General features: G+C 46.8%; 1 protein-coding gene across 2 annotated transcripts; it reads right to left on the bottom strand.

The window, feature by feature from the left end:
* Positions 1 to 887: 887 nt before the first annotated feature.
* Positions 888 to 3986, bottom strand: LOC127341901 (probable protein phosphatase 2C 8). 2 transcript variants are annotated; one of them, XM_051367842.2, is made up of 3 exons: positions 3233 to 3986; positions 1676 to 1778; positions 888 to 1549 (listed from the first exon to the last, which is right to left on the bottom strand). In XM_051367842.2, the coding sequence occupies exons 1-3, from the start codon at positions 3779 to 3781 to the stop codon at positions 1137 to 1139; spliced, it is 1065 nt and encodes a 354-aa protein (XP_051223802.1). In that variant the 5' UTR covers positions 3782 to 3986; the 3' UTR covers positions 888 to 1136. The 2 variants fall into 2 exon arrangements, with proteins under 2 accessions (XP_051223802.1, XP_051223801.1); XM_051367841.2 differs by having other exon boundaries at positions 1676 to 1805.
* Between the last annotated feature and the right edge of the window lie 7327 nt (positions 3987 to 11313).

The following is an 11313-nucleotide window of genomic DNA, read 5'->3' on the forward strand; positions in this document are numbered from 1 at the left end:
TCTCCAGATCTCCCTACGCTGCAACTTACCTCAACACTAGCCTAAAGGCACAAAAATAACAGACACCTAGAGAAAGCCCATCTCCAGATCTCCCCTACGCTGCAACTTAGCTCAAATCAAACACTAAAACGGCGCACAGGATTTGAATCAGACAACCCTAACACGCGAGGGCATTCAAAATCGCCGAATATACACGAAGACATCGAAGCTACACAAGCAAAATTAAGAACACACAACACATTTTCGTAACATAACACTGCAGAAATAGGAGAATAGGATAGCTGATTCGAGAAAAACCTGTTGAAATTGGGCCTGCTAGTGACGCACGGGGACGACGCGCGAGCTCCTCGACCGCCTTGAGATCTACTATACCCGCACGGCGAGGACGACGATGGAGGCGAGCTCGCCGACCGCCTTGAAACCTCCGCTTCGGAGAGGAACTCTCCAAGGCTCGGCGACGACGACGGCGGCGGCGAACTCGCCGACCACCTCGCGGACTCGTTCCCCTCTCCCTTGCTGAAATGAAACGGAGACAGGCAATAACGGACAGATAAGGCGAAAAGACACGGGCCAAAATAAACGGGTAACGGGCAACCCGGCAAAGGACATGACAAAACAGACAAACGGGTGCACGAATCTCAAAGATGATAGAACGGCTAAAAAAATCGACTGAGACCTGGACTATTCTCAGGCGACTGAGACATAGCAAATCCGTATTTATTTAGCATATGTGGATTAACGTGGTGCTTTCTAAAAACTCCTTATTTTGCTTTTAGTATATAATTGATAGATAATAGATTTGCCAAGTTAAAATTGAAGAGAGCCAATTAAACTTACCGGGAGCGAGATCAAGTCAAGTCGCAAATCTACAAGGAGTCAAAATCAGAGAAAGCACAAAGTTAAGTTTGGATTAGAGGAAGATTGTTGGAGTTAATCCAAAAACCTCTCGATCGAATCCTTAGTCAGTACGTGATGTGTCGGTAGCAGTACTGACGTAGTAGCCTTAGTTAACACATACAAATCCAGTTACTTGGGAAATTAAAGCAACGATTGATGGAGAATTGTGGTCTCTCCAGCTTACAACTCCGACGACACTGAGCATGAACAGTACGGCTATATTCAAAGACTCGACCCTGTCAGGTGAACCACTGGTTCGGCCTGTACTTGGCGCTGGCCCGCCGTGGGCGCATGACCCGCCCGCTGGCCGACACCACCGGAGCAGCAGGGGCGGCGACGGGATCATCCCAGAAGTCCCTGAAGAGGACGAGGACGACGCTCACGTTGTCCGGGCTGCCCGCGCGCACCGCGTGCTCCGCCAGCTCCTTGGCCAGCGCCGTCGGGGAGCCCCTCCCGCCCAGCGAGGCCACCCACGGCGTCGTGACCCGCACCCTGCTGCGCAGCTTCCGCTCCACCAGGCGGCACGCCGCCGCCGGCGACACGTGGTCCCACAGCCCCGCCGTGGCCAGGATCAGGAACTCGTCGCGCGGGTCGCGGGCCACCGCCCTCACCTCCGGCTCCGCCGTCACGTACTGCTTGTACGCAGAGCTCCCTGCATGCAGCAGGGTCATCATTTACTAGATAATCATCAGCGAGCATCGATAGATCTCGAGAGAAATTAAGCATGCATGAAACGAACGATTGAGCTAGCCAGCTTTTATTTTGGTCGTGTACATACCGAACGCGCGGGAGGTTGGCAGAACGCCGTCCACGGTGTTGGTTGATTCGTCCACGCGGCCTCCGGCGTTTTCCACACGCTGCTTCTCATCCGGCCTATTGGGCTGCTCACGCGACACAACATGTGTGTACTGTAAGCATTTTTTTTCACACATACAGAATCAGTCATAAAATCTGTACTTCATGTCTTCATCACTTCAACATGTCTTTAAAGCTTCCTCGCAAAAAAAAAGTCTTTAAAGCTGATGCGCTTTTGCCACCGTGGAAGAAGACCATATGCATGGACTGCAATGTGGAGAAGATGGTGTTGGGCGCCATTTCGTGATCATGGCGCTAGGGCATGGCCGATAGTTTGCTTCAATTTCTGTTCTTTCTTGTGCTTGATCGACCTGGAGTCATGTGTCAGCTCTGAGCTGTACTGGTTTGTTTTGAGTCCAGGAACAAGTACTACTGTACTTCACTTTTAGTGCTCCCTTTATTTTCCTGGAGCTTTTTTTCTCCTATAGCTAGCTGTTTCTGTTCGTAGCTTCCAGCAGGAAAGGGTGCAGGCAATGGTGGTCCATATGCCCACACAGGGGCCTGGGCGTTGCTCAAGAATAGCATTGGATGGGCAATGCCCAGCTCGTGGATATACACTAGAATTGCATGGAAACTTTTACCCTACGAAGAGCCTTCACATGCGAGCGGTGAATCGCCATCACACTTGTGATTTCAGTGTCCACCTTTGTATGGGCGTATGGCAACTCAAACATCCATATCCTACTGCATCAAGGCATATAGAGCCTCACATGCATGCTCATCATGCCATATTTTCTGACGTTTTTTTTTTTTGAAAACGGCATACTTTCTGATCTTGCTAAAGCTTGGTTTATTTCTAGCAACACAAGCAAACGTAGTCGCCAAATTTTCCAACAAGACCTCCTCTTTTTTTTTTTGAGGGGAACAAGACCTCCTCAGTACCAAATATACTTGGACCCCTTTTCTCATTCTGTAAAACCTTTGCTAAATTCTGTTGTGGTGTTCCTTGTGTCAGCTTGTGGAGCTTCGTGAATCAAGTTTATGCGAGAATTTCCTAAAAATTTCAGTAGCATAGGAGAATATGTCTACAAAATTAGGGTTTTGGACTTCCGGCTCTAGGAAAAATACGTTGCATGAACTAGCTTTAAATATTCTTCAAAGAATCAGAGTATGAGGCCACATCTAACTTCAAAATATCATGACCTGTTAAATTGTCTTTTGAAGAATCCAAATATGAGGTCATATCGAACTTAAAATTCCCATTTTTATGTTGAGTAGCCCTAACAATCGATGCCTTGTAGATCTACTACAGAATCGCAGATTAACACCTAGCAGTCACAAGTTGTTAAAAATGACTCACAACTCACGAACCGCATATCTAGATATGAAACATACAGCAAGCATGATATAAAAAGAAGAAAAACACCTTACGCATGAAACCTGATTTCCTTCTCCGTGTTTGGAATGATTGAATGAAGAACGAGCTACCTATTATATTGAAGTTAATGAACATCGTCCAAGAGATGGTACGTGTGATTACCCGGTGCTCGGCGGTGAGCTGCACGGCCTCGCCGCCGCGGGAGATGACGGCCCTGGAAACGCCACAGTTGGCGAGCACGAGGTAGTCCTTCAGGACCAGCGCCACGAGAGCCGTGGCGCCGGCAGCCGCCGTGCCCGTGGCCGATCCGCGCATGAGCACCTCCTCGTCGACGGCCAGGAACGCGTCCGCGATGGCCTCCCTCCACCATCCCTCGACGTCCCCCCGCGACCCGTGGAGGAACCGCGGGAACAGGGCGGACAGCTCGCTCTCGATCTGCTCCGAAATGGCGCCGTGCAGCCGCTCCGACAGGCGGTTGGCGACGGCCGCGCCGAAGTGGCCGTCGAAGACACCGAAGTAGTCGAGGCCGAGGGGCGGCGACAGCGTCGTGAAGGACGGCACGGCGGCAAGGGCGTCCGTCAGCTCCGGGAGCCTGCCCTGGAGAGAGGCGATGCCGTAGGAGAGGTACAGCGTCGGGCAGTCGCCCCACGGCAGAACCGACGACGGCGCCGTCTCCGCTGCTGGGGCGTCGCCGTCACCGTCGCTTGGCATCAGAATCTGGCAAGTGATCGGTGTGTTTCGGTTGTTACCACCACCAAGCAGGGAGAGAGAAGGGGCTTTGCTGCTGGCTCCAAAAGCTGAGGCAGTCGGAATTACTACCACAGCTCCAAGGAGACGAGAGGCGAGTGGCAGAGAGACCAAAGGAACGGTTGCAGAGCAACTTCATGTATGATGTCCCTCCCTTAAATTAAGAGCATCTGACCTTGTTGGCTCACTAGTGATAACCAGGTCTCTTGTTAGTTTTTGGTTGGCCGGGCAACAAAAGGTGGTAGTTTCGAAATTTCCTTTGTATATATGTTTATTCTCAAAACTTTGACAACAAAAATGTGCACTGTGTACACGATGCATTACAACGGTGGAACTCTAGAGTCGATTTTTTTATAAACCTTAAACATTTATGTTCATGTACTGCGGATCTTGTCTCATAGTATGTCCTGCGGATCTTGTCCAAGAGGTAAGGCATATCTTGGAGGTCTCTCAAGAAGCGTTTGATCCAAAATACTTGGCGCTCCCTGTCCCCAAAGGCCATATGCATAAAGGAAAGATTTGAATCCTTGCAAGCGAGTTTGTGGAAAAGGTTGATTGATGTTGGGCAGAAAAATATAGGGATTTCTATTTTCGTGCCCCTGATTCGTTAGTTGTACTCAGTTTTTCTCAGCTGCTTAACTTTTCCTTAGTTTTCCCCTTTTCTCTAGTTTGAAATCCCTCGCAGACGCTCGGACGGGAGGGTTGCCGTCTGGTCAGAGGCCTTGACCGTTACCAGTGATGGCTAGGGAGCCGCGGTGGTTGTGAATTGACCGTTGCTTTTGAATTGTGTTGACTGATGACCCAATGAGACACGTCGGACCGGCGGTCTCTCACTCACCCAAAGCTTTCCCCTCCGCCGCCACGCCGTCCTGCCCTCCTACCTTATGGGGTCGTCCGCCCCCGAGCCGCCCCCGCCCCCACCACCACCCCCGGGAGGCGGAGAGGGCTCCACCTCCACTAGATCTACCCCTGTCGCGGTAGAGTTTGTACAGCCGTCTGGTGTGCCGATTCTGCCCCTTAGCCGCGAAGAAGATTGGGAATCGGAGGGATCTAACGCATGGATTCCATCTGGGTAAGCATCGTTTGCCTATGTGAATTAACAGTAGGCAGTTTTTGAGCACCAATTGTTGTTGCTCAACTAACTGCGTTGCTTTTCGAATAGGATTGATCCAGCGCTGGCTTTTCGGCTGGTGGTTAGGCTGGATACTAGTTTTATGCGTGATTCTGTACGCAATATGATGGGATTTTACATCCCAGCGGTGGTTGCAACCACCATCTCGTTGAGGGATTTGAAAGATAACATCTGCGCTATGTACCCCTGGGGCTATCGTGATTCAGTTCATTTCCAATATTTCAACATCACGGAGGGAAGATTGGTTCCACTAATTTCCGACGACGATCTGGGAATTCTTTTTGCTTTGAATAATTCTTGCCGTGTCGGTAAAATTCGTATCCATGTGGACAGGGGCTAGGCATCATCTGGTGTTGGGGCATCATCAGGTGGTCGGGCATCATGTCTCTCTACTGTTGCTGCCTCTGCTAATAGTGTGCGCTGCCGCGCTCCTTGTAGGTCCACAGCAGCACCATCTGTCCCCAGTCCTAGTGGTAGCCATATCGTTCCTGCGGTCGATGTGGAGGACGATGCAGAGATTGAGGATCCGTCTCCTCAAGAGGATGAGGATGAGTTGATGTTTCCTGAATTGGTAGATCGATGCAGTAAGCAGGCAATGGAGGATTAATACATGGAAGATATTGCACAAGGTGCCAGATTTGATGACACTGATGATGAAGAGAAGGATGAGAACAATGACAGCCTCGTTTTAGCCGATTACGAAGGTGATGACTTGAATTGAGTGGAACAGGGCGGATCCTCAGCTTGCAGAAGGCACCGTATTTTAAACGATGATGGACTACCGTAATGCAATTATTACATATTGCATTCTCTCCAAGAATGATTGTGAGGTTATTAAAAGTGAGCCAAGTAGGTTCACAGTAAATGCCCATACAAGAGGTGTAGGTGTAGACTGCATGCATCCACAATGCTCAGAAGCACCGTGGTTCAGGTACTACGCCAACCAGTTGTGTATTTTAGATCACGGTGTAAAATTTGTTAATTGTTACTGACATCCCTTATCATTATGTTTCAGATAAAGAAAAACTCGATCGACCATACTTGTCCACCTCGAGCGGGAGCGCTAGAGGAGAAATCAAAGCTAGCGAAGACTAGGTGGTTGGCAGATGCAATCATAGATTGGCTGAGAGAAACTCCTTCACTTGGTCCAACAGCACTCATAACCAAGATATTTGAGAAGTTTGATATACAAATACCTTACATGAGGATGTTCTATGCAAAGGAAATGGCTATTGACAGGATCAATGGTCCATGGAATGAAAGCTTTCAGTTGCTTTACACTTTCAAAGCTGAAGTGGAGATGGCTAGTTCAGGCAATGTTGTAGCGATAGACAAGCATACAGTTCCCTACAAATTAAAAAGCGGGAGGATAATGCAGAAGGAATTTTTTAGAAAGGCTTTTGTTTGTTTCAAAGCTTGCTGGAAAGGCTTTCTGGACGGTTGCATGCCTTATTTGGTCGTGGATGCAACAACTCTTCATGGCAGGTTTAAAGGACAGCTAGTTGCTGCTACTGCAGTTGATGGACACAATTGGATGTTCCCCGTTGCTTATGGAGTTTTGGAGGTTGAGTCCGAGGAAAGTTGGACTTGGTTTCTGCAGAATTTGCGCGACCTTATAGGTCATCCACCAGGACTTGCTATCCACACAGACGCCTACAAAGGTTTGGAGAGTGCAGTAGAAGCAGTATTCCCTGGAGTGTATGTGACACTTGGTACAGAATTTTACAAAGAAATTCAAGGGTAAAGTTTTTACTGACAACCTATGGCCAGCTTCATACACATGCAGCATTAGGAAGCATCTATTTTATTTGGATGTGTTGTATAAACAAAAACCTGGGGTGAGGAAGTACTTGGATGAACATCATGGTAGGGTGTGGTCAAGAAGCCAATTGAATGAAATTTGCAAGGTAGACTATGTAACAAGTAACTCTGCGGAGAGTTTCAATTCAAAGGTCAAGTCATTGAAAGGGCTTATGTTGTGGCAAATATTTGATAAGATTAGGCAGATGATCATGATAAAGATTGATCCGCGTCAAAGAATTGCATCCACAAAATATGTTGGCCATCTCATGCTCCCATCTTTGATTAAGTCTTTGCATGCCAGGGCAAAACAATTGAAGATGAAATGCATCAGAAAAGGAATGGAGGCTGAGGTAACTTACACTGATAGTAAAAACAGGCACTGGAGGTATTCAGTGAGTTTGGTTGATAGGAAGTGCCACTCTAGGCAATGGCAGATCCGTGGGATGCCCTGCATACACGCATTGTTTTTCGTGAGTGTTATAGGGGGTGCAGAAGGTGAAGTTGATCAGTATGTGTCAGAGTATTTCCCTATTGCCAAATTTAGGGCTGCATATGCTATGAATGTTCCTACCTTGTTGGGAAAATACCAATGGATGAAAGTCGATCCAGGATTCAAACTGTACTCTCTAGTTTTGACTAGACCGGCAGGTAGGCCGAGGAAGAATAGGATCAGAGCTAGTGCAGAGGGTGGTGCATCGATTTGAAAACGTAAGTGCAAACATTGTGGAATCCCTGGACACATTGCTAGGTTTTGTAAAAATCCAGTTGACCCAGCTTTTGGAATGGAAGATCATGCGGGAGCAGCAAATTGATGTCTACGTGTGCTTCTATTCTTGTAGACAGTGTTGGGACTCCAAGAGCAGAGGTTTGTAGAACAGCAGCAAGTTTCCCTTAAGTGGATCACCCAAGGTTTATCGAACTCAGGGAGAAAGAGGTCAAAGATATCCCTCTCAAGCAACCCTGCAATCACGATACAAGAAGTCTCTTGTGTCTCCAACACACCTAATACACTTGTCAGATGTATAGGTGCACTAGTTCGGCGAAGAGATAGTGAAATACAAGTAGTATGGATGTATATGAGTGGTAATAGCAATCTGAATAAAATATGGCAGCGAGTAAACATGCAACAGAACAGTAAATAAGCGGTGTTTGCAGTATTGGAAACAAGGCCTAGGGATCATACTTTCACTAGTGGACACTCTCAACATTGCAATCATAATGGAATATAAATAAGCACTTCACTATGCTATTCCGAATTACTCTCTGGCAAGATAACGAACTCTAATTCATCATGTAGGCAAACCTTAAAGATGTATTCCCAAGTACTCCCTCCGTCCCAAAATATAAGGCGCCTAAGGATTAGTCAAAAGTCAACGTTTTTTAAGTTTGACCAAGTTTATACACAAAAATATAAACATTTACAATACTAAACCAACATCAATAGATTCTCCATCAAGTATATTTTCTTAATATGTTCATTCGATATTGTAGATGTAAATATATTTTCCTAAATATTTGGTCAAAGTTTGTAATGTTTGACTTTTGACCAATCCTTAGACGCCTTATATTTTGGGACGGAGGGAGTACTAATGAACACCCCACGCTGTCACTTTGAGCATTCATAGGAGGTACTAACACACCACAATTTCATAGAGACATCCAACTCAAATCATAACTCAGTGAACAAGTATTCTGTGAAATATAGCCTAAGAGACCCACACGGTGCACACACTGTCACCTTTACACACGTGGGACAAGGAGTCTCCGGAGATCACATAAGTAAAATCAACTTGAATAGCATAACAACATCTAGATTACAAAGCTCATCATATGGATCTCAATCATGTAAGGCAGCTCATGAGATCATTGTATTGAAGTACATAGGAGAGAGATTAACCACATAGCTACCGGTACAGCCCTTAGCCTCGATGGAGAACTACTCCCTCCTCATGGGAGACAGCAGCGGTGATGAAGATGGCGGTGGTGTCGATGGAGAAGCCTTCCGGGGGCACTTCCCCGTCCCGACGGCGTGCTGGAACAGAGACTCCTGTCCCCCAGATCTTGGCTTCGCGATGGCGGCGGCTCTGGAAGGTTTCTCGTACCATGGCTTTTTCGTATCGAAGATTTAGGTCAGGGACCTTTAAATAGGCGAAGAGGCGGAGTCGGAGGGGTTACGGAGCCGCCACACAATAGGGGGGCGCGCCCCCCCGGGCCGCGCCAGCCCCATGTGTGGGCCCCCTGTGGCTCTCCTCTGGTCCCCCTTCGGTGTTCTGGAAGCTTCGTGGAATTATAAGATGCTGGGCGTTGATTTCTGATGCGTGTAGTTGACACGTCCGTTGGGAACCCCAAGAGGAAGGTATGATGCGCACAGCGGCAAGTTTCCCTCAGTAAGAAACCAAGGTTTAATCGAACCAGTAGGAGTCAAGAAGCACGTTGAAGGTTGATGGCGGCGGGATGTAGTGCGGCGCAACACCAGAGATTCCGGCGCCAACGTGGAACCTGCACAACACAACCAAAGTACTTTGCCCCAACGAAACAGTGAGGTTGTCAATCTCACCGGCTTGCTGTAACAAAGGATTAGATGTATAGTGTGGATGATGATTGTTTGCAGAAAACAGTAGAACAATATTGCAGTAGATTGTATTTCAGTATAGAGAATTGGACCGGGGTCCATAGTTCACTAGAAGTGTCTCTCCCATAAGATAAACAGCATGTTGGGTGAACAAATTACAGTTGGGCAATTGACAAATAAAGAGGGCATGACCATGCACATACATATTATGATGAGTATTGTGAGATTTAATTGGGCATTACGACAAAGTACATAGACCGCTATCCAGCATGCATCTATGCCTAAAAAGTCCACCTTCAGGTTATCATCTGAACCCCCTCCAGTATTAAGTTGCTAACAACAGACAATTGCATTAAGTATTGCGCGTAATGTAATCAGTGACTACATCCTTGAATATAGCACCAATGTTTTATCCCTAGTGGCAACAGCACATCCATAATCTTAGAGATTTCTGTCACTTCCCCAGATTCACGGAGACATGAACCCACTATCGAGCATAAATACTCCCTCTTGGAGTTACAAGCATCTACTTGGCCAGAGCATCTACTAGTAACGGAGAGCATGCAAGATCATAAACAACACATAGACATAACTTTGATAATCAACATAACAAGTATTCTCTATTCATCGGATCCCAACAAACGCAACATATAGAATTACAGATAGATGATCTTGATCATGTTATGCAGCTCACAAGATCCGACAATGAAGCACAATGGGGAGAAGACAACCATCTAGCTACAGCTATGGACCCATAGTCCAGGGGTAGACTACTCACACATCACTCCGGAGGCGACCATGGTGGCGTAGAGTCCTCCGGGAGATGAATCCCCTCTCCGGCAGGGTGCCGGAGGTGATCTCCTGAATCCCCCGAGATGGGATTGGCGGCGGCGGCGTCTCAGTAAGGTTTTCCGTATCGTGGCTCTCGGTACTGGGGGTTTCGCGACGGAGGCTATTTGTAGGCGGAAGGGCAGGTCAAGAGGCGGCACGAGGGGCCCACACCATAGGGCCGCGCGGCCAAGGGCCAGGCCGCCTCATGGCCCCACTTCGTCTCCTCTTCGGTCTTCTGGAAGCTTCGTGGCAAAATAGGACCCTGGGCGTTGATTTCGTCCAATTCCGAGAATATTTCGTTACTAGGATTTCTGAAACCAAAAACAAGAAACAAAGAATCGGCACTTCGGCATCTTGTTAATAGGTTAGTTCCATAAAATGCACGAATATGACATAAAGTGTGCATAAAACATGTAGATAACATCAATAATGTGGCATGGAACATAAGAAATTATCGATACGTCGGAGACGTATCAGCATCCCCAAGCTTAGTTCTGCTCGTCCCGGGCAGGTAAAACGATAACAAAGATAATTTCTGGAGTGACATGCCATCATAACCTTGATCATACTATTTGTAAAGCATATGTAGTGAATGCAGCGATCAAAACAATGTATATGACATGAGTAAACAAGTGAATCATATAGCAAAGACTTTTCATGAATAGTACTTCAAGACAAGCATCAATAAGTCTTGCATAAGAGTTAACTCATAAAGCAATAATTCAAAGTAAAGGCATTGAAGCAACACAAAGGAAGATTAAGTTTCAGCGGTTGCTTTCAACTTGTAACATGTATATCTCATGGATATTATCAACATAGAGTAATATAATAAGTGCAATATGCAAGTATGTAGGAATCAATGCACAGTTCACACAAGTGTTTGCTTCTTGAGGTGGAGAGAAATAGGTGAACTGACTCAACAATGAAAGTAAAAGAATGGTCCTCCATAGAGGAAAAGCATCGATTGCTATATTTGTGCTAGAGCTTTGATTTTGAAAACATGAAACAATTTTGTCAACGGTAGTAATAAAGCATATGTATCATGTAAATTATATCTTACAAGTTGCAAGCCTCATGCATAGTATACTAATAGTGCCCGCACCTTGTCCTAATTAGCTTGGACTACCGGATCATCGCAATGCACATGTTTTAACCAAG

The sequence above is a fragment of the Lolium perenne genome, chromosome 3, assembly GCF_019359855.2.
Source record: "Lolium perenne isolate Kyuss_39 chromosome 3, Kyuss_2.0, whole genome shotgun sequence".
In the NCBI taxonomy this organism is placed as follows: Eukaryota; Viridiplantae; Streptophyta; class Magnoliopsida; order Poales; family Poaceae; genus Lolium; species Lolium perenne.

Coding starts and splice junctions, on each gene's coding strand:
- LOC127341901 (XM_051367841.2), bottom strand. CDS start 3,781: ATGCCAAGCGACGGTGACGGCGACGCCCCAGCAGCGGAGACGGCGCCG. Junction 1,806..3,232: donor AGCTCACCGCCGAGCACCGG/GTAATCACACGT, acceptor AAATGCTTACAG/TACACACATGTTGTGTCGCG. Junction 1,550..1,675: donor GCCAACCTCCCGCGCGTTCG/GTATGTACACGA, acceptor TGCTGCATGCAG/GGAGCTCTGCGTACAAGCAG.